Source organism: Lampetra fluviatilis, chromosome 63 (assembly GCF_964198595.1).
Source record: "Lampetra fluviatilis chromosome 63, kcLamFluv1.1, whole genome shotgun sequence".
NCBI lineage: Eukaryota > Metazoa > Chordata > Hyperoartia > Petromyzontiformes > Petromyzontidae > Lampetra > Lampetra fluviatilis.
The window spans coordinates 1,968,506-1,992,335 of NC_136337.1; the positions used below are offsets into that span (position 1 = coordinate 1,968,506).

General features: G+C 51.5%; 1 protein-coding gene across 1 annotated transcript in view; it reads left to right on the forward strand.

Annotated features, from left to right (window-relative positions):
- The window catches only part of LOC144951729 (exocyst complex component 2-like), a 94,139-nt gene extending 84,960 nt beyond the window's left edge, over positions 1–9,179 (forward strand). The window contains exons 11-15 of the mRNA XM_078882065.1: positions 105–227; positions 689–750; positions 2,008–2,067; positions 2,735–2,820; positions 7,384–9,179. Of these exons, the coding sequence (XP_078738191.1) occupies positions 105–227; positions 689–750; positions 2,008–2,067; positions 2,735–2,804 (315 nt within the window). The 3' untranslated portion in view covers positions 2,805–2,820; positions 7,384–9,179. The remainder of the gene's footprint in view (positions 1–104; positions 228–688; positions 751–2,007; positions 2,068–2,734; positions 2,821–7,383) is intronic.
- The last annotated feature ends 14,651 nt before the right edge of the window (positions 9,180–23,830 follow it).

Genomic DNA, 23,830 nt, shown 5'->3' on the forward strand with positions numbered 1-23,830 from the left:
CCCTCGTGTGCCACAGTGCCGGCCTTCACAGGCGCTCGCTAACAGCACTTGCCCCAGCAGTCTGTCACAGGCTACACGGGGGACCTTTGTCTCTGTGTGTGCAGGCGTTTTCGGTGTCTAAGGAGCTGGTGCCCCGCGTGGTGTCCCGCCTGGTGGAGGCGGTGGCCGAGGAGATGGCGCGCCTGCTGCAGTGCGTCGCCTGCTTCAGCACAAACGGAGCCCTGCAGGTCGCCGCTACGCACACACCACGTCCCCACGACGTTCCCACGACGTTCCCACGACGTTGCCACGACGTTGCCACGACGTTGCCACGACATTCCCACGACGTTGCCACGACGTTGCCACGACGTTCCCACGACGTTCCCACGACGTTGCCACGACGTTCCCACGACGTTCCCACGACGTTCCCACGACGTTGCCACGACGTCCCACGACGTCCACTTGACGTTCACCTGACGTTCCCACGACGTTCCCACGACGTTCCCACGACGTCCACTTGACGTTCACCTGACGTTCCCACGACGTTCCCACGACGTTGCCACGACGTTGCCACGACGTCCCACGACGTCCACTTGACGTTCACCTGACGTTCCCACGACGTTCCCACGACGTTCCCACGACGTTCACACGACGTTCCCACGACGTCCCAGTGACGTTCCCCCCCGCCACCTCCCCGTGTGTCTGGCAGGCCCGGCTGGAGGTCAGTGCCCTGAGAGACGCCGTCGACTCCTTCCAGACCCCGAGCTCCAGGTGGGTGGGTGGGTGGGTGAGTGTGTGGGTGGGTGGGTGGGTGAGTGGGTGGGTGGGTGGGTGAGTGGATGGGTGGGTGGGTGAGTGGGTGGGTGGGTGGGTGAGTGGGTGGGTGGGTGGGTGGGTGAGTGGGTGGGTGGGTGAGTGGATGGGTGAGTGGGTGGGTGGGTGGGTGGGTTGGTGAGTGGGTGGGTGGGTGGGTGAGTAGGTGGGTGGGTGGGTGAGTGGGTGAGTGGGTGGGTGGGTGGGTGGGTGAGTGGGTGGGTGGGTGGGTGAGTGGGTGGGTGGGTGGGTGAGTGGGTGGGTGGGTGGGTGAGTGGGTGGGTGGGTGGGTGGGTGGGTGAGAGGGTGGGTGAGTGGGTGAGTGGGTGGGTGGGTGGGTGGGTGAGTGGGTGGGTGGGTGGGTGAGTGGGTAGTTGGGTGGGTGAGTGGGTAGTTGGGTGGGTGAGTGGGTAGTTGGGTGGGTGAGTGGGTGAGCGGGTGGGTGGGTGGGTGAGCGGGTGGGTGGGTGAGCGAGTGAGAGTGAGTGGGTGGTTGGGTGGGTGGGTGAGTGGGTGGGTGGATGGGTGAGTGAGTGGGTGAGCAGGTGAGTGAGTGAGTGGGTGAACGGGTGAGTGAGTGGGTGAATGGGTGAGTGAGTGGGTGAGTTTTTGGGTGAGTGGGTGGGTGGTTGAGTGAGTGGGTGAGTGGGTGGATGAGTGAGTGAGTGAGTGGGTGGATGAGTGAGTGGGTGGATGAGTGAGTGAGTGAGTGGGTGGGTGGGTGGGTGAGTCAGTGGGTGGGTGGGTGGGTGAGTGAGTGAGTGAGTGGGTGGGTGGGTGGGTGAGTGAGTGGGTGGGTGGGTGGGTGAGTGAGTGGGTGTGTGGGTGGGTTGGTGGGTGGGTGGGTGGTTTGGTGGGTGGATGGGTGGGTGAGTGAGTGCGTGTGTGGGTGAGCGTGTGGGTGAGCGGGTGAGTGAGCGGGTGGGTGAGTGGGTGAGAGTGAGTGGGTGAGCGGTTTGGTGAGTGGGTGGTTAGGTTAGTGGGTGGTTGGTTGGGTGAGTGGGTGGTTGGGTGAGTGATCGGGTGGGTGAGCGGGTGGGTGAGCGGGTGGGTGAGCGGGTGGGTGAGTGGGTGGTTCGGTGAGTGGGTGGTTGGGTGAGTTGGTGAGTGGTTGTGACCTGCAAGGGTGGTGGTTGAACACCGCGTGTGCCCCCCCCGCCCCTGTTGTGCCCCCCCCCCCGTGTGACCCCCCCCCCCACCCGCGTGCCCCCTCCAGGCAGAGCTTCTCGCAGGCCTTGGCTCAACTGCACCAAGTGCCCAGCGGCACCGAGAAAAAGTACGAGGGGGGGTGGAGGGGTGGGGGGGGTGGGGGGTGGGGGGTGGAGGGAGTGGGGGGGGGTGGAGGTAGTGGGGTGGGGGTGGAGGTAGTGGGGTGGGGGGTGGAGGGAGTGGGGTGGGGGGGTGGAGGGAGTGGGGTGGGGGTGGAGGTAGTGGGGTGGGGGGTGGAGGGAGTGGGGTGGGGGGGTGGAGGGAGTGGGGTGGGGGGTGGAGGGAGTGGGGTGGGGGGGTGGAGGGAGTGGGGTGGGGGTGGAGGTAGTGGGGTGGGGGTGGAGGTAGTGGGGTGGGGGGTGGAGGTAGTGGGGTGGGGGTGGAGGTAGTGGGGTGGGGGGGGTAGTGACGATGATAGTCCGACAGAGTGATGGTAGCGATCGCGCCAAAACCACACATCACCACTAGGGAGACGAAGGCAGGTGAGTGTTTACCTGTGGATCTGCAGGTGGGTGTTCACCTGTGGATCTACAGGTGGGTGTTCACCTGTGGATCTGCAGGTGTGAGTTCACCTATGGATCTACAGGTGAGTGTTCACCTGTGGATCTACAGGTGGGTGTTCACCTGTGGATCTGCAGGTGAGTGTTCACCTGTGGATCTACAGGTGAGTGTTCGCCTGTGGATCTGCAGGTGAGAGTTCACGTCTGTCATCTCGTTTGTTTCCACGTCTGCAGGCTGCTGGAGGATCTGATGAATCGCTTCAAGAGCACCATGAAGCTGCAGCTCACCTGCTTCAACGCCTAGGCGTCACCACCATGCGGTGAGTTGCCACGGTGGCTAGGAGATGTTCACGACCTCGCCTGGTCTACAGGATGTCGTGGGTTCGATCCCGACCCTGATGACGCCTGCTGCTGTGTATTTGGAGTTTGCGTGTCTCTCTCTCTCATCATCATCACGGTGGCTAGGAGATGTTCACTACCTCGCCTGGTGTACAGGAGGTCGTGGGTTCGATCCTGACCCTGACGCCTGCTGCTGTGTATTTGGAGTTTGCGTGTCTCTCTCTCTCATCATCATCACGGTGGCTAGGAGATGTTCACTACCTCGCCTGGTGTACAGGAGGTCGTGGGTTCGATCCTGACCCTGACGCCTGCTGTATATTTGGAGTCTCCGTGTCTCTCTTTCATCATCATCACGGTGGCTAGGAGATGTTCACTACCTCGCCTGGTGTACAAGATGTCGTGGGTTCGATCCTGACCCTGACGCCTGCTGCTGTGTATTTGGAGTCTGCGTCTCTCTCCCTCGCTCTCCCCGTGGTAGCATGGATTATTCTCCGTTTTTTTCCCCCCCACGTTTAGAATCGACGTGACGCGTCCAGAGTGTTTGGCTGCTGCTCTAAACGTCCACGTGATGACGACGATGACGACGATAATCCGCTTGGTTGAGCTATAATGTTGATAGCTACAATCGCTCCGTCTGGCCTTACCTGGTCAAGTAAAAATGTATTCGTCAGCTTCTACGGCATGGAGCGCGGGGAGCTGTGATCACTCTCCCCCGTGCCGATTAACATAGCTGGCTACGTACGGTGCGAAATAAGTTCAACATACACACACACACACAGAGATCCATAGACTCACGCAGTGATGCATAGATTCACACAGAGATCCATAGACTCACACAGAAACCCATAGACTCACACAGAGACACATAGACTCACACAGAGACCCATAGACTCACACAGAGACCCATAGACTCACACAGAGACCCATATACTCACACATAGACCCATAGACTCACACAGTGATCCATAGACTCACACAGAGATCCATAGACTCACACAGAAACCCATAGACTCACACAGAGACACATAGACTCACACAGAGATGCATAGACTCACACAGAGACCCGTAGACTCACACAGAGACCTATAGACTCACACAGAGACCATAGACTCACACAGAGACCCGTAGACTGACACAGTGATCCATAGACTCACACAGAGAGCCATAGACTCACACAGAGATCCATAGACACGCAGAGACACACAGACTCACACAGAGACACAGGCTCACACAGAGACACACAGGCTCACACAGAGACAAATAGACTCACACAGAGACCCATAGACTCACACAGAGACGTACAGACTTACACAGAGACCCATAGGCACACAGAGACACATAGACTCACACAGAGACCCATAGACTCACACAGAGATGTACAGACTTACACAGAGACACATAGACACACAGAGACACATCGACTCACACAGAGACCCATAGACTCACACAGTGATCCATAGACTCACACAGTAATCCATAGACTCACACAGAGAGCCATAGACTCACACGGTGATCCATAGACTCACACAGTGATCCATAGACTCACACAGAGATCCATAGACTCACACAGAGATCCATTGACTCACACAGTGATCCATAGACTCACATAGAGACCATAGACTCGCACAGAGACCCATAGACTCACACAGAGAGCCATAGACTCACACAGAGATCCATAGACTCACACAGAGACCCATAGACTCACAGAGACCCATAGACTCACACAGAGACCCATAGACTCACACAGAGACCCATAGACTCACACAGAGACCCACAGACTCACACAGAGACCCATAGACTCACAAAGAGAGCAATAGACTCACACAGAGATCCATAGACTCACACAGAGACCCATAGACTCACACAGAGACACATAGACTCACAGAGACCCATAGACTCACATAGAGACCATAGACTCACACAGAGACCCATAGACTCACACAGAGACCCATAGACTCACACAGAGACCCATAGACTCACACAGAGAGCCATAGACTCACACAGAGACCCATAGACTCACACAGAGATCCATAGACTCACACAGAGACCCATAGACTCACACAGAGACCCATAGACTCACACAGAGAGCCATAGACTCACACAGAGTCCCACAGACTCACACAGAGACCATAGACTCACACAGAGACCCATAGACTCACACAGAGACCCATAGACTCACACAGAGACACATAGACTCACACAGAGACCCATAGACTCACACAGAGATCCATAGACTCACACAGAGACCCATAGACTCACACAGAGACACATAGACTCACACAGAGACACACAGACTCACACAGAGACCCATAGACTCACACAGAGACCCATAGACTCACACAGAGAGCCATAGACTCACACAGAGACCCATAGACTCATACAGAGACACATAGACTCACACAGAGACCCATAGACTCACACAGAGACACATAGACTCACACAGAGACCCATAGACTCACACAGAGACACAGACTCACACAGAGACCCATAGACTCACACAGAGATCCATAGACTCACACAGAGACCCACAGACTCACACAGAGAGCCATAGACTCACACAGAGACACATAGACTGACACAGAGACCCATAGACTCACACAGAGACCCATAGACTCACACAGAGACACATAGACTCACACAGAGACCCACAGACTCACACAGAGACACACAGACTCACACAGAGACACACAGACTCACACAGAGACACACAGACTCACACAGAGACACACAGACTCACACAGAGACACACAGACTCACACAGAGACACACAGACTCACACAGAGACACATAGACTCACACCCTGGCACCTCCGGTTATTACGGTTGGCGACATACAGTGCGGCAGAAGTCCGTTACCAAATCCCAATCATCTTTGTCCATGTGGGGCAGCAGACCGTGATGATGTCACTTAGGGCAGTCTGCAAATAAACGCCACCCTCAGCATTTCGCTCGTGAAATCGTCTCCGCCCCCGTCGCGTTTTCTGGTCTCGGACTCTCGATTGCCCCCCTCGGACACCCTCACCTGGCCTTGTCAGTCCGCACGAAGCCTCGGGTCTTCTTTGAAACAGTCAAGGCTGCCCTTCTCTATGATTAGCGATACGTGGACCCCTCAAACGGAACAGCCGTGCCGGTTTGAAGCATCCGGGCCGACCCTGACTCCGATCCGTGCTGGGTTTAACCAAACTGGATTACGGTGTCAAGGGCTCACAGATCTGGTGATAGGTTTTTACCCTTTCAACTGGTACAAAAACTGACACCTTTATACAAGGCATCATGTTTGTAATAAGCAGAACACAAGCAGTCAAAACGCAAACAAAAAGAAACAACTCTGATGATGATAATGATATGCACTGTCCTTGAAGTTGATTGGTCCACACCCGAGACAGCTTTCCTTAGAGCCTAGTCTCCATTGGTGTTGGACCAGATGACGCCAAAAGGCGTACAACTCAAAAACAGCACACTATCAGAGTATTGAGAGCTCGGGGTAAAGCATTTACACTATGAGACATCTCCTTTACCAGTGGCAAAATATAGTGATAGGTTTTTACCCTTTCAACTGGTACAAAAACTGACACCTTTATACATTTGCATTTTGACTGCTTGTGTTGTGGTTATTGCAAACATGATGCCTTGTATAAAGGTGTCAGTTTTTGTACCAGTTGAAAGGGTAAAAACCTTTCACTATATTTTGCCACTGGTAAAGGAGATGTTTCATAGTGGCTCACAGATCGTTGTGAGGTCTGGATGCAGCCCCCATCATCGGTGAGCTCCTCCGGCAGGCAAGGCTGCGTTGGCTGGGCCATGTAGCCACCACGTGCCCAGCCGCCACATGCTCAAGCAGCTTCTGTTTGGCCGGATCGAGGGAGCTAAACGGGCAAGGCACGGGCTAGAGAAGAGATGGAGTGATGTGGTACATTAGGACGTGGAGCTGAGTGGACTTGCCGATGACTGGTACCAGCGGTGTCAAGATCGGCCTCTGTGGAGGAGGCTCGTGAAGGACGCTACTGGGCAGTTGGAGGCAGTCGCCCTCCAACAACAACGGAGGGCGGAGGAGCGACGCTCACAACAACGAGCAGAGCGCCGGGTGGCTAAAGCACAGCAAGTTGGCACAGTAGGGGGCACAGGTGGTGCATCAGCCAGTCATCTCGGTCAGTCGACCCGTGGCACCTGCTGGGTCTGCCCCGTGACCTCCTGCCAGCGGGCGTTCGACACTTCACGTGGCCTCAAGGTGCACATGGCCTGGCACAAGCGTCGTGGTGACGTCACCGCCACTTAGTGGCGAATGGCGCTTGTTGTTGTTGTGTGCGTGGGGAGCGGTGGTGTAGCGGTCGGCGCGCTCCCCACGGTGAACATCGCCACTGGGGAGAGACAAAGACGGCCGTGCGCAGCGCTGGCTCCCCCACCCCTCGTGTGCCACGTGCCGGCCTTCACAGTTGCTCGCTTACAGCAAGTGCCCCCAGTAGTCTGCGAAGGCTACACGGGGGGGGCACCTTTGTCTTTGTGTGCGAGTGTGTATCCTGACGCGTCGTTCTGCTCTCGTTGCAGCCCCCCCCCCAGCACGCCCAGCAGGGCGTGGAGCCCCCCCCCCCCTCAGCAGGGCGTGGAGCCCCCCTCGTGATGAAGCGAAAACAAACACGGCGGCCCCCACAGACACGGTGACGGTGATGGTGACGTGATGGTGACGGTGACGTGATGGTGATGGTGACGTGATGGTGATGGTGACGTGATGGTGACGGTGACGTGATGGTGATGGTGACGTGTGGTGACGGTGACGTGATGGTGACGGTGACGTGATGGTGACGTGATGGTGACGGTGACGTGATGGTGATGGTGACGTGTGGTGACGGTGACGTGATGGTGACGGTGACGTGATGGTGACGTGACGGTGACGGTGACGTGATGGTGACGGTGACGTGATGGTGACGTGATGGTGACGGTGACGTGATGGTGATGGTGACGTGATGGTGATGGTGACGTGATGGTGACGGTGACGTGATGTCACCGCTGGGGCACGCGGGGCGGTGACCCACAGGGGAAACAGCGAGCCGTGCCGGATGATGAGGATGGTGATGAGGGTGATGGTGGTGATGATGGTGATGATGATGGTGATGATGATGATGAGGATGATGATGATGATGAGGGTGATGAAGGTGATGATGATGATGGTGATGAGGATGGTGGTGATGATGATGATGATGGTGGTGATCATGATGATGGTGATGATGATGATGAGGATGATGATGATGAGGAGGATGAGGGTGATGATGGTGATGATGATGGTGATGAGGATGGTGGTGATGATGATGATGGTGGTGATGGTGATGATGATGAGGGTGATGATGGTGATGGTGATGATGGTGAGGAGGATGAGGGTGATGATGATAAGGATGAGGATGGTGGTGGTGATGATGATGGTGATGGTGATGATGATGAGGATGGTGATGATGATGATGAGGATGGTGATGGTGATGATGGTGATGATGATGGTGATGATGGTGATGATGGTGATGATGATGATGAGGATGATGGTGATGATGATGTCCGTGGTCGTGGTGGCGATGCCACTCGCAGCTTCACCAAAGTGGCATCGCCCCCCAAGGCAATCCCAGAGTTTGGCGTTCGGATTTTAGTTCTTTAAAGTAACGCCGCATTCCTTGTGTACGTGCGTGTGTACGTGCGTGTACGTGCGTGTACGTGCGTGTGTGCGTGTGTGTACGTGCGTGTGTGTGTCTGCGTGTGCGTGTGTGTGTCTGCGTGTGCGTGTGTGTACGTGCGTGTGTGCGTGTGTGTACGTGCGTGTGTGTACGTGCGTGTGTGTACGTGCATGTGTGTACGTACGTGCGTCTCTGTGTACGTGTGTACATGTATGTGTGTACATGTGTGTACGTGTGTGTGTGTACATGTGTGTACATGTGTGTATGTGTGTACATGTGTGTGTGATGGGGAGCGGTGGTGCAGTGGTTAGCGCTACGCTGCGCTATGAAGCCAGCGACCCGAATTCGATTCCGGCTCACGGCCACCGCCAGTGACGATTATCTGCACCGGTCCTGGCCCTCCCCTAGGTCAACTCAGCCTTAAATGAGTACCTGGTGCAGTCTGTCAGCATCGCCACTGGGGATACAAAAGTGGCCGGGCATGGTGCTGGCCACCCACCCGCCGTGCCGGCCTTCATAGGTGCTCGCTAACAGCACTTGCCCCAACAGTATGCTAAGGCTTTATGGTGGATCTTTGTCTTTGTGTGTGTGTTAAACTTCTTTTGCACCGTACGTTGCCCAACTGTGCTTTCAAGGACAACAAACTCAACACGTCAAGCAGTTCTAAATAAATGGGTCTCTATGTGAGTCTATGGGTCTGTGTGTGAGTCTATGGGTCTCTGTGTGAGTCTGTAGGTCTGTGTGTGAGTCTATGGGTCTGTGTGTGAGTCTATGGGTCTGTGTGTGAGTCTATGGGTCTCTGTGTGAATCTATGGATCTCTGTTAGAGTCTATATTTCGCTGTGTGAGTCTATGGGTCTCTGTGTGAGTCTGAGTCTCTGTGTGAGTCTATGGGTTTGCGTGAGTCTATGACTCTTTGTGTGAGTCTATGGGTATCTGTGTGAGCGTATGGGTCTCTGTGTGAGTCTGAGTCTTTGTGTGAGTCTATGGGTCTCTGTGTGAGTCTATGGGTCTCTGTGTGAGTCTATGGGTCTCTGTGTGAGTCTATGGGTCTCTGTGTGAGTCTATGGGTCTCTGTGAGAGTCTATGGGTGTCTGTGTGAGTGTATGTGTCTCTGTGTGAGTCTATGGGTCTCTGTGTGAGTCTATGGGTCTCTGTGTGAGTCTATGGGTCTCTGTGTGAGTCTATGGGTCTCTGTGAGAGTCTATGGGTGTCTGTGTGAGTGTATGGGTCTCTGTGTGAGTCTATGGGTCTCTGTGTGAGTCTATGGGTCTCTGTGTGAGTCTATGGGTCTCTGTGTGAGTCTGTAGGTCTCTGTGTGAGTCTGTAGGTCTCTGTGTGAGTCTATGGGTCTATGTGTGAGTCTATGGGTCTATGTGTGAGTCTGTGGGTCACTGTGTGAGTCTATGGGTCTCTGTGTGAGTCTACGGGTCTCTATGTGAGTCTACGAGTCTCTGTGTGAGTCTATGGGTCTCTGTGTGAGTCTATGGGTCTGTGTGAGTCTACGGGTCTCTGTGTGAGTCTATGGGTCTCTGTGTAGGTCTATGGGTCTCTGTGTGAGTCTATGGCTCTCTGTGTGAGTTTATGGGTCTCTGTGTGAGTCTATGGGTCTCTGTGTTAGTCTATGGGTCTCTGTGTGAGTCTATGGGTCTCTGTGTGAGTCTATGAGTCTCTGTGAGTCTATGGGTCTCTGTCTGAGTCTATGGGTCTCTGTGTGAGTCTATGGGTCTCTGTGTGAGTCTATGGCTCTCTGTGTGAGTCTATGGGTCTCTGTGTGAGTCTATGGGTCTCTGTGTGAGTCTATGGGTCTCTGTGTGAGTCTATGGGTCTCTGTGAGAGTCTATGGGTGTCTGTGTGAGTGTATGTGTCTCTGTGTGAGTCTATGGGTCTCTGTGTGAGTCTATGGGTCTCTGTGTGAGTCTATGGGTCTCTGTGTGAGTCTATGGGTCTCTGTGAGAGTCTATGGGTGTCTGTGTGAGTGTATGGGTCTCTGTGTGAGTCTATGGGTCTCTGTGTGAGTCTATGGGTCTCTGTGTGAGTCTATGGGTCTCTGTGTGAGTCTGTAGGTCTCTGTGTGAGTCTGTAGGTCTCTGTGTGAGTCTATGGGTCTATGTGTGAGTCTATGGGTCTATGTGTGAGTCTGTGGGTCTCTGTGTGAGTCTATGGGTCTCTGTGTGAGTCTACGGGTCTCTATGTGAGTCTACGAGTCTCTGTGTGAGTCTATGGGTCTCTGTGTGAGTCTATGGGTCTGTGTGAGTCTACGGGTCTCTGTGTGAGTCTATGGGTCTCTGTGTGAATCTATGGGTCTCTGTGTGAGTCTATGGGTCTCTGTGTGAGTCTATGGGTCTCTGTGTTAGTCTATGGGACTCTGTGTGAGTCTATGGGTCTCTGTGTGAGTCTATGAGTCTCTGTGAGTCTATGGGTCTCTGTCTGAGTCTATGGGTCTCTGTGTGAGTCTATGGGTCTCTGTGTGAGTCTATGGCTCTCTGTGTGAGTCTATGGGTCTCTGTGTGAGTCTATGGGTCTCTGTGTGAGTCTATGGGTCTCTGTGTGAGTCTATGGGTCTCTGTGAGAGTCTATGGGTGTCTGTGTGAGTGTATGTGTCTCTGTGTGAGTCTATGGGTCTCTGTGTGAGTCTATGGGTCTCTGTGTGAGTCTATGGGTCTCTGTGTGAGTCTATGGGTCTCTGTGAGAGTCTATGGGTGTCTGTGTGAGTGTATGGGTCTCTGTGTGAGTCTATGGGTCTCTGTGTGAGTCTATGGGTCTCTGTGTGAGTCTATGGGTCTCTGTGTGAGTCTGTAGGTCTCTGTGTGAGTCTGTAGGTCTCTGTGTGAGTCTATGGGTCTATGTGTGAGTCTATGGGTCTATGTGTGAGTCTGTGGGTCTCTGTGTGAGTCTATGGGTCTCTGTGTGAGTCTACGGGTCTCTATGTGAGTCTACGAGTCTCTGTGTGAGTCTATGGGTCTCTGTGTGAGTCTATGGGTCTGTGTGAGTCTACGGGTCTCTGTGTGAGTCTATGGGTCTCTGTGTAGGTCTATGGGTCTCTGTGTGAGTCTATGGCTCTCTGTGTGAGTCTATGGGTCTCTGTGTGAGTCTATGGGTCTCTGTGTGAGTCTATGGGTCTCTGTGTGAATCTATGGGTCTCTGTGTGAGTCTATGGGTCTCTGTGTGAGTCTATGGGTCTCTGTGTTAGTCTATGGGTCTCTGTGTGAGTCTATGGGTCTCTCTGTGAGTCTATGAGTCTCTGTGAGTCTATGGGTCTCTGTCTGAGTCTATGGGTCTCTGTGTGAGTCTATGGGTCTCTGTGTGAGTCTATGGCTCTCTGTGTGAGTCTATGGGTCTCTGTGTGAGTCTATGGGTCTCTGTGTGAGTCTATGGGTCTCTGTGTGAGTCTCTGTGTGTGATGAGTCTATGGGTCTCTGTGTGAGTCTATGAGTCTCTGTGTGAATCTATAGGTCTCTGTGTGAGTCTATGGGTCTCTGTGTGAGTCTGTGGGTCTCTGTGTGAGTCTATGGGTCTATGTGAGTCTGAGTCTCTGTGTGAGTGTATGGGTCTCTGTGTGAGTCTATGGGTCTGTGTGTGAGTCTATGGGTCTGTGTGTGAGTCTATGGGTCTCTATGTGAGTCTATGGGTCTCTGTGTGAGTCTATGGGTCTATGTGAGTCTGAGTCTCTGTGTGAGTCTATGGGTCTATGTGTGAGTCTATGGGTCTGTGTGTGAGTCTATGGGTCTCTGTGTGAGTCTATGGGTCTCTGTGTGAGTCTATGGGTCTCTGTGTGAGTATAGATCTGTGTGAGTCTATGGGTCTGTGTGTGAGTCTATGGCTCTCTGTGTGAGTCTATGGGTCTCTGCGTGAGTCTATGGGTCTCTCTGTGAGTCTATGGGTCTCTGTGTAGGTCTATGGTTCTCTGTGTGAGTCTATGGCTCTCTGTGTGAGTCTATGGGTCTCTGTGTGAGTCTATGGGTCTCTGTGTGAGTCTATGGGTCTCTGTGTGAGTCTATGGGTCTCTGTGTGAGTCTATGGGTCTCTGTGTTAGTCTATGGGTCTCTGTGTGAGTCTATGGGTCTCTGTGTGAGTCTATGAGTCTCTGTGAGTCTATGGGTCTCTGTCTGAGTCTATGGGTCTCTGTGTGAGTCTATGGGTCTCTGTGTGAGTCTATGGCTCTCTGTGTGAGTCTATGGGTCTCTGTATGAGTCTATGGGTCTCTGTGTGAGTCTATGGGTCTCTGTGTGAGTCTCTGTGTGTGATGAGTCTATGGGTCTCTGTGTGAGTCTCTGTGTGAATCTATGGGTCTCTGTGTGAGTCTATGGGTCTCTGTATGAGTCTGTGGGTCTCTGTGTGAGTCTATGGGTCTATGTGAGTCTGAGTCTCTGTGTGAGTGTATGGGTCTCTGTGTGAGTCTATGGGTCTGTGTGTGAGACTATGGGTCTGTGTGTGAGTCTATGGGTCTCTATGTGAGTCTATGGGTCTCTGTTTGAGTCTATGGGTCTATCTGAGTCTGAGTCTCTGTGTGAGTCTATGGGTCTATGTGAGTCTGAGTCTCTGTGTGAGTGTATGGGTCTCTGTGTGAGTCTATGGGTCTGTGTGTGAGTCTATGGGTCTGTGTGTGAGTCCATGGGTCTCTGTGTGAGTCTATGGGTCTCTGTGTGAGTCTATGGGTCTCTGTGTGAGTATAGATCTGTGTGAGTCTATGGGTCTGTGTGTGAGTCTATGGCTCTCTGTGTGAGTCTATGGGTCTCTGCGTGAGTCTATGGGTCTCTCTGTGAGTCTATGGGTCTCTGTGTGAGTCTATGGCTCTCTGTGTGAGTCTATGGGTCTCTGTGTGAGTCTATGGGTCTCTGTGTGAGTCTATGGGTCTCTGTGTGAGTCTACGGGTCTCTGTGTGAGTGTATGGGTCTGTGTGTGAGTCTATGGGTCTGTGTGTGAGTCTACGGGTCTCTGAGTCTATGGGTCTCTGTGTGAGTCTATGGGTCTCTGTGTGAGTCTACGGCTCTCTGTGTGAGTCTATGGGTCTCTGTGTGAGTCTACGGGTCTCTGTGTGAGTCTATGGGTCTCTGTGTGAGTCTATGGGTCTGTGTGTGAGTCTACGGGTCTCTGTGTGAGTCTATGGGTCTCTGTGTGAGTCTATGGGTCTCTGTGTGAGTCTACGGGTCTCTGTGTGAGTCTATGCGTCTCTGTGTGAGTCTATGGGTCTCTGTGTGAGTCTACGGGTCTCTGTGTGAGTCTACGGGTCTCTGTGTGAGTCTATGGGTCTCTGTGTAAGTCTACGGGTCTCTGTGTGAGTCTACGGGTCTCTGTGTGAGTCTATGGGTCTCTGTGTGAGTCTATGGGTCTGTGTGTGAGTCTATGGGTCTGTGTGTGAGTCTATGGGTCTGTGTGTAAGTCTATGGGTCTCTGTGTGAGTCTGTGAATGTGTTGCACTTCTTTCGCACCACCGTACAAAGGCAAGCGCGCTGATCGGAGGGCCGGGAAGGACAACAAAACAAACACAACAACAACAACACAACAACAAACACAACAACAACAAACACAACAAAACAACAACAACACAACAACAAACACAACAACAACAAGCGGTTGTAGGGTGATGAGTTTGTCGATCTGGAGCTGGTGTATGCCCCAATTGAGTCACTCTGGACGTCGTGGTGATCAACCGGCTTGCGTCTGAAATAAATAAACAAGTTTAACCCGTAAAAACAAAGTTTTTCACTATAAATCCTTTATATGCGTGGCGGCTAGAGTCCTCTCGTCCTCTGGCTTGAGATGGCTGCCACCTATGGGTCAGATGATTGCATTGCACCATTAAGCAATTGGTAATTAAATATAATATTTTTGTCCTAAAAAGTGTAAAATTTTGGAAAAAAAATTTCACGAACATTAATTGTCACGCACAACGAGTCTGTGTGCAAAATGTCAGCTCGATTGGATCACGGGAAGTGGGTTAAAAAACGACCGAAAGATTTGCACGGTCGTAAGCAAGCAAGCACGCAAGCACGCAAGCAAGCAAGCGAACTTTATAAAGGATTTAAAAACACAACACACCACAGCCTGGCCGCCACTGTGGTGGCGACGAACGGCGTCGTCGTTTTTTCTGCGGGTTTTCCCGGCACGTTTGAACGGACATCGCTCAGCGCTGAGTGTTTGACTGCTGCTATCGAGCTAGTAATGGGTGGTGAAGATTGCATTTGTGGTGGGCAGGTCGCTTTTGAAAAAAAGTGCTACGTTGCTCAGTGGGCTTTGCGTGGTCATAGCATACAAAATAATGTGTCGTGTCTTTCACTTCCCGATTTTACTCCTGGTATCGCATTGAGGGCCCGTCCATAAATGACGTCACGCACCTGGGGGTGGGGTCAGACATTAGTGACGATGTGTGACGAAGGGGGGTGGGGGGTTGAGAAATGTGACGTCACATCAAAATGCGAAACTTTAAATGAATATAGACAACATGTTCTACTTAATTAAATAGACGTTTTAACAAATGTTTTCTCCTACAACATCAAGAGTGCAGCGCCACATTAAACACGCACTACAATGACAATAGTTTAAAGCGATTTGAAGCATGTTTTTTTTGTGGGGGGGGGGGGGGGGCAGAGCTTTGTGACGTCATGTTTGAGGGGAGGGTCTGACTTTTTGTGACGAAAGGGGGGGGGGGGGGGTAGTCAAAAATCGTCCAAAATAGCGTGACGTCATTTATGGACGCACTCTTGCTGCTGCTGTCACCACCATCCTTACAAGGTGGTCCAGATGTTCCATGACCCCCCTTACCCGCTCATTTAAATATCTAAAACGTTCATGTTTTAATATTTTGGATATTGGTAAGCGAGCGGAGACGCGTGTGGGCGAACCAGCCCGTGCTGGCTCGGTTCGAATGTCGCCAGTGGGAAAACCACGACCAGTAACCGTGCTGGACCCGTGCCAACTCGGCTCACGTGCGCCAGTGGGAAAGTCACCCATACCGTGTTTGACCCGTGCTGGCTCGGTTTAGACGTCGCTAGTGGGAAAACCGACACCCATACCGTGCTGGACCCGTGCTGGCTCGGTTTAGACGTCGCCAGTGGGGAAACCGACACCCATACCGTGCTGGACCCGTGCTGGATCAGCCCGGATGTTGTCAGTCGAAAAAACACCCGTGTCGTGCTGGACCCCCATCCCCCCCCCCATCCTATCGAGTCTCACCCGGACGTCCAGAATGAACACCTCCTCATTCCAGACCCAGACATCATCACGCCGCCTCCTCTACTTCCTCCTCCACCTCGCAGACAAAGCCGCTGGCTCCGTCAGCCACGGCAGGGCATCTCCAAAGTGAGAAGAGAAACGAGTTTCTTAGCTTGTTGGTTTCCCTCCGTGATGCATTACAGCAATGCCGCAATATTCAAATGTGCTCAAATGCCCCCCCCCCCCCCACCCCCACACCCCCCCCCCCCCCCCCCCCCCCCCCCCAATATATGCTATAAACAATATTTTTTAAAATAATAATTGCTGTGCTATGTAAATAAAACAATTTGCCAAACCTTGGCCACACTATCTGGACTCGTCTTCATATAACAATGCGTAGATGTGCAGACGAGTAAAATGGGGACGTGACGTCAGGTGTGCCGTTCAGTGCGATGACGTCACGTCTCCTAGGGCACTTAAGGGGAGACCCCGTGACGTAAGCGGGGTCACTGGGAACGGGTAGAGTGAGCAGGGTGAAGAGGGAACCAGGGGTAGAGAGAGGGATCGAGTGGCGAGTCTGGGGAGAAGCCGGTGGTAGTAGCCGTAGACGTGCTTCTCTCTCCGCTCGGTGGAGTCGGCAGAGTCCACGATCCGACACGAGAGAGAGAGAGACCGGAGCTAGCCGGCAGGGACCCGGACTCCGAGTAGGAGCCCCCTAGCCCACTGGGAGTTGTGTACCCTGCTGTGTGTTATTGTGACAGCTTTAATAAACCCGGGCGAAAGCCCTGAACTTACCTCCGTCTACGAGTGCGTCTGTAGGGAACTTCTCTACACGTGGTTCTGCGAATGCTGGAGGGGTCGTCAGGCCCTCTCTGCACCAGCGAGATGGAATGATGTTGCCAATAAACTGAAACTTGAGTAACTAACTACGAGGTCTTCTTGGTTTTTTCGGTAAAGTCACGTAGAAGGGAAGTAATAAAATAATAAAAATTAAACATAATAAAATAATTCTCACGACGTTTCGGCCACAACGCAAGCAGCCGTCCTCAGGTGAAGACCAGGTCTGTTCAGACGCTGTCTCCCCGACAGACCTGGTCTTCACCTGAGGACGGCTGCTTGCGTTGTGGCCGAAACGTCGTGAGAATTATTTTATTATGTTTAATTTTTATTATTTTATTACTTCCCTTCTACGTGACTTTACCGAAAAAACCAAGAAGATGAATCCCTGCAGTCACGAAAGCTTTAAATCGATACCTATGAGGTCTTCACTCAAAACTGCTTTAGAGGAGTTGTACACACTGCAATTGAGTGACCTAAAATAAAATGTTTCGCTCCGGACGATCGCTGCAAAGTATGATCTGTGTTTTGATTTAGTGAGCTGATCTTAAAGGTGCATTGAAAAATGTTGACACTCCGACTGATGCTCCTGCTGTTGTGGAGTGACTCATGCAGCCAGCTATGGCCGCAGGGTTTGGTAGTACATGTTGTTTACATCGTTTATTGTGAAAATTCGGTCACAGTTCCTATGATCCCTGTTTCATTGCTTTTATGGCTTTATTTTGGTGATTTTTTTAAAAGGTTTTCGGTTTAGCCATGTTTGTGTTGTTGTAGTACAGAGTTAGACTGGTGGCCTTAATCTAAGTTGTCTTGTGGTTGTTGTTGTTTGACTTGCAGCCCACTGGGATCATATTCTTAGGTTGTTTCGGTAAAGTCACGTAGGTAAAACATCAAAATTAATGAAAATAAAATAAAAACAAAAATCACGACGTTTCGGAGGCAACACAAGTCTCCGTCATCAGGTGGGACCGTCACAGCCGAATCCACTGGGATATTTGCACAGGGTTGTGTACGGTGATTTTTCTGCAATATTTTGCTGTGTTTCCTTGGATTTTCTGTTTGCAATTAGTCACTTTGAGATGTTGTTGCGGTTGCACCCGATTCAAGAGCCGAATGGCTCACAGGGCTATACCTAATAAATAAAACTTGAAACTTGATGGGCAGTCTGCGTTTCACGTTCTACCGAACTTATTCGCCGAGCGTGGCATGGCGAAGCGCCGTTTGTGTCGTGCGTGAGCAGCCGGTCTTGGTGTTATTTGTGTTTTTTTGTTTGTATCGAAATCGCCTACGGCGCTGTTGCTGCTGGCAGCAATGAAAGTGGTTTAAAAGTCAAATTTCTCTCGAGCTCTCTCTCCCTCTCTCTCCTGCTCTTCCTCTCGCTCCCCTTTTCTCGCTCGCTCGCTCTCTCTCTCTCTCTATCTCGCTTTCTCTCTCTCGCTTTGAGCTTCATAGCGCTTCGGATTCCACCTGCAGTCACAATAAACATACGAATTCTAAACTCCGGAAATGATCGGGGAGAGGCTTCGGGGACTGATGTCATGTGTAAAATCGTGACCTTTGTATTTTGTTAAGGCGTGTTTTGTACATGGAGTGGGCGTTTGGGCTGCTGGAGCCGGTTTCATAACCACCACCACCACCACCAGCCCCCTCTCCTACCGCGCATGCGGCATCGCTCACGACTTGAAAGTTCAGAGGGTCGCGTTGCGTAAGACAGAAAGGTTTGCTTCGGCATTTTTTTTTAGTTTCGAGTTCCGGAATGTGGACTTTATACCATCAACACCACCACCACCTCCACTACCTCCACTACCACCACCACTACCACCACCACTACCACCTCCACTACCACCACCACCACCTCCACTACCACCTCCACTACCACCACCACTACCACCACCTCCACTACCACCACCACCACCACCTCCACTACCACCACCTCCACTACCACCACCACTACCACCTCCACCACCACCTCCACTACCACCTCCACTACCACCTCCACTACCACCACCACTACCACCTCCACCACCTCCACTACCACCACCACTACCACCTCCACCACCACCTCCACTACCACCTCCACTACCACCACCTCCACTACCACCACCACTACCACCTCCACCACCTCCACTACCACCACCACTACCACCTCCACCACCTCCACTACCACCACCACTACCACCACCACCTCCACTACCACCACCACTACCACCACCACTACCACCACCTCCACTACCACCACCACTACCACCTCCACCACCTCCACTACCACCACCACTACCACCACCACCTCCACTACCACCACCACTACCACCTCCACTACCACCACCTCCACTACCACCACCACTACCACCTCCACCACCACCTCCACTACCACCACCACTACCACCTCCACCACCTCCACTACCACCACCACTACCACCACCACCTCCACTACCACCACCACTACCACCACCACTACCACCACCTCCACTACCACCACCACTACCACCTCCACCACCTCCACTACCACCACCACTACCACCTCCACCACCACCTCCACTACCACCACCTCCACTACCACCACCACTACCACCTCCACTACCACCACCTCCACTACCACCACCACTACCACCACCACTACCACCTCCACCACCACCTCCACTACCACCACCACTACCACCTCCACCACCTCCACTACCACCACCACTACCACCACCACCTCCACTACCACCACCACCACCACCTCCACTACCACCACCACCACCTCCACTACCACCTCCACCACCTCCACCACCACCTCCACCACCACCTCCTCCTCCCTCCCCCCCGAGAATAACACGGCGCGTGACCCTCGCTCGGCCGCATTCGCCACCAGACAATAAGCAACGAAGCAGGTGGTGATGTCACCAAAGCTGCCATCACTTCCTTCCTTGTGTGCCACACGTGACGCGCGGCCACTTACAAGTCGAATCACCACCACCACCATCACCACCACCACCATCACCACCACCACCATCACCACCACTACCATCACCACCACCATCACCACCACCATCACCACCATCATCACCACCACCATCACCACCACCACCATCACCACCATCATCACCACCACCATCACCACCACTACCACCACCACCATCATCACCACCACCATCATCACCACCACCATCACCAACACTACCATCACCACCACCATCATCACCACCACCATCACCACCACTACCATCACCACCATCACCACCACCATCACCACCATCACCACCACCATCACCACCACTACCATCACCACCACCATCATCACCACCACCATCACCACCACTACCATCACCACCATCACCACCACCATCACCACCATCACCACCACCATCCCCACCACTACCATCACCACCACCATCACCACCACCACCATCACCACCACCATCACCATAATAGAGGTTTCTTAGGTTATATCGCGTAAATATATAAATGTGTCGTTAAAACCCGCCACCACCCGACACAGCCAACTAGTGAGGGTTTTCACGTCAACAGAACGTGGCCAATTCGTCAGAGGCCTCAGCACCGGTTGAGATAATCATCACTCGTCGTTGTTGTTGTTGTTGGTGGCCATGAGCTGGAATGGAGCTCGTAGCGCAACGTGCTAACCGCTGCGCCACCGCTCCCCACCGAGACAATACCCCAACCCTCTCCACCCCGGCGAGTGAGACTTGCGGGAGACACTGAGGGTCACGGCTGGTGATGAAGGGCTCCTTTACACACGAGTAGTTTGGGTTTTGCCTGATTTGTCTCCAGATTTCTCTGGGAATGCTGTTATGATGTTAGAACGACCGTTATAATGCTGTAAATGCCTTTATAATGCTGTGAAATTTTGATAAAAACGAGGCCTAGTTAACAACGAAGCCTGCAACTTGCCTTATCGTGAATGTGACTTGTAATTTAATAAGCCGAGTCAAACTTGTACCCAAGTAACTATATTGCGATCTGGAGAGCAAGTTTGACGAAATGTCTCATTCATAGTGCAGTGTTATATGCAGTGCTGTACATCTGGGGTGCAGTGTGATGATTGCAAGATGTGCCTTTGTTTGACACAGCAGCTTATTATCTTGTATAGCTGTTCAGTACTAATGTAGGTACCTGGTCCATCCAGGATCCATTGTTGAGAAACATGTCATCTAGGACAATGTTGTGATGCTGTAGTGTTCATTCATTGTGTTGATGTTTCCAAGTATTAACAGCAGAGGTGGGACAAAGTCATTGTTATGCAAGTCACAAGTAAGTCTCAAGTCTTTGCTCTCGAGTCCCGAGTCAAGTCGAGTCAAAGATGAGGCAAGTCCAAGTCGAGTCTGAAGTCATCAAAATCATGACTCGAGTCTGACTCGAGTCCAAGTCGCATGACTCGAGTCCACACCTCTGATTAACAGACGGTGTATCTGTGCTGTGTTTTTCCATCAGTTTTACCTCGTTAAATTCAATCAATTACGTTTGGAGTCGGATGTTCACCCTGGGCTCTGAAGGTTTACTGGATGCGAGGTGAACTACTCGGATAGCGGTTCAACGCAGTGCACAACGAGGCCGAGACAGCTACACTTTGTAATGGCCAGGTACACTTCTGACAAAAGAGAAATGTAGCAGCTCAGTGGAGCCTTACACCCTGGTATCATGAAACAGAGTTTTCATTGCTTTTAGCTGAACAACGGATCGGTCAGCACCACTCTGGTACCCCCCCCCCTTCCATTCACACGACATTCACGCGAGACGTTCAGGCGCGACGTTCACACGAGGTTTACGTGCGACGTTCACGCGACGTTCGCGAGTCGGAAGCATCTTCTTGGTTCTTTCGGTAAAGTCACGTAGAAGGGAAGTAATAAAATTATAAAAATAAAACATAATAAAATAATTCTCGATTTAAAGCTTTCGTGACTGCAGGGATTCATCTTCTTGGTTCTTTCGGTAAAGTCACGTAGAAGGGAAGTAATGAAATAATAAATATAAAACATAATAAAATAATTCTCCATTTAAAGCTTTCGTGACTGCAGGGATTCATCTTCTTGGTTCTTTCGGTAAAGTCACGTAGAAGGGAAGTAATAAAATTACAAAAATAAAACATAATAAAATAATTCTCACGACGTTTCGGCTACAACGCAAGCAGCCGTCTTCAGGTGAAGAATGAGACACTGCCAAGAATGTGCATATAAATTCCTCTTGATATGCACATTCTTTTGTTAAGGCGCTCTTCTTACATCCCCAACTCAGCTTATATATAAGCTCCCAGCTTGGCAGTGTCTCATTCTTCACCTGAAGACGGCTGCTTGCGTTGTAGCCGAAACGTCGTGAAAATTATTTTATTATGTTTTATTTTTTTTATTTTATTACTTCCCTTCTACGTGACTTTACCGAAAAAACCAAGAAGATGAATCCCTGCAGTCACGAAAGCTTTAAATCGAGTCGGAAGCGCACAAACATTGAACACGCAACGAAGATTCACGGAATCGCAGCCATCACACGTCTCTGTTAGCCTGACCAATTTTTATTTGTTGTTCGGACATTTACAATCTCATGGGGCTCGTTTTAAAAAACTATATATATAAGAAAAATAAACACGAGATATGGCTCTTAATTAAACACGACGACGGCGATGATGATGATAATGGTGATGATGAATATAATGATGATGATAATGGTGATGACGATGATGATGATTATGATAATGACGATGATGATGATTATTACGATGATGATGATTATGATGGTGATGATGAACACGCGATTCGGTGATACCTCCGGCATCTCTGTGAAGCCTCACAAACAACAAACAAACAAACAACAACAACAAACAGCAGCTGCAGCAGCAACAACAACAACAGCAGCAGCCTCTCCCATCTCGTCATCGCGCGACGCTTTCAGATGCGCTGCTGCTGCTCCTGCGGCCGTCTGGAACGCTCTTCCTGACCGACATTAGGAAGCCCCTGGGAGCTACGATGCACTTTGACGCCATCGTCGTCATCGACTTTGACAAACTCATCTCTCTTTACAACTGCGTGTTGTTGTTGTGTTTAGTTTGTTGTTGTTGTGTTTAGTTTGTTGTTGTTGTGTTTAGTTTGTTGTTGTTGTGTTTAGTTTGTTGTTGTTGTGTTTAGTTTGGTGTCCTTACCCCCCGCGCCTCCGACTAGCACGGTTGGCTACGTGCGGTGGTGTGAAAGAAGTTCAAAACACACACATAGACTTACACAGAGACCCAGAGACTCACACAGAGACCCATAGACTCACACAGAGACCCATAGACTCACACAGAGACCCATAGACTCACACAGAGACCCATAGACTCACACAGAGACCCATAGACTCACACAGAGACCCATAGACACACACAGAGACACATAGACTTACACAGAGACCCAGAGACTCACACAGAGACCCATAGACTCACACAGAGACCCATAGACTCACACAGAGACCCATAGACTCACACAGAGACCCATAGACTCACACAGAGACCCATAGACTCACACAGAGACCCATAGACACACACAGAGACCCATAGACTCATACAGAGACCCACAGACTCACACAGAGACCCATAGACTCACACAGAGACCCTTTGACTCAAAGAGACCCATAGACTCACACAGAGACCCATAAACTCCCGTAGATAGACTCACACACAGACCCATATACTCACATAGAGACCCTTTGACTAATAAAGAGACCCATAGACTCACACAGACCCATAAACTTACATAGAGATCCATAGACTCACAGAGACCCATAGACTCACACAGAAACCCATAAACTCACACAGAGACCCATAGACTCGCACAGAGACTCATAGACTCACACAGAGACCCATATACTCGTACAGATACCCATAGACTCGCACAGAGACCCATAGACTCGCACAGAGACCCATAGACTCACATAGATAGACTCACACACAGACCCATATGCTCACATAGAGACCCTTTGACTCATAAAGAGACCCATAGTCTCACACAGACCCATAAACTCACATAGAGATACATAGACTCACAGAGACCCATAGACTCACACAGAGACCCATAGACTCACACAGATAAACACACACAGACCCATAGACTCTCAGTAAATTTTTGGCTAACCATTGAACAAAGACGGTGGTTTCCGCAACATCACGAAGCGCTTTCAGATGCACTTCTGCAGCCATCTGGAACGCTCTTCCTGACCGATAGAAGGAAGCCACTGGAGCCATGATGCAATTTTACATCATCATCTAGATTGGCAAACTCATTTATTTATTTAAAACTGCTTGTTGTTGTTGTTGTGTTTAGATTGTTGTCCTGACCCCCAGCTCCTCTGATTAGCACTGTTGGCTGCATATGGTGGTGCAAAATA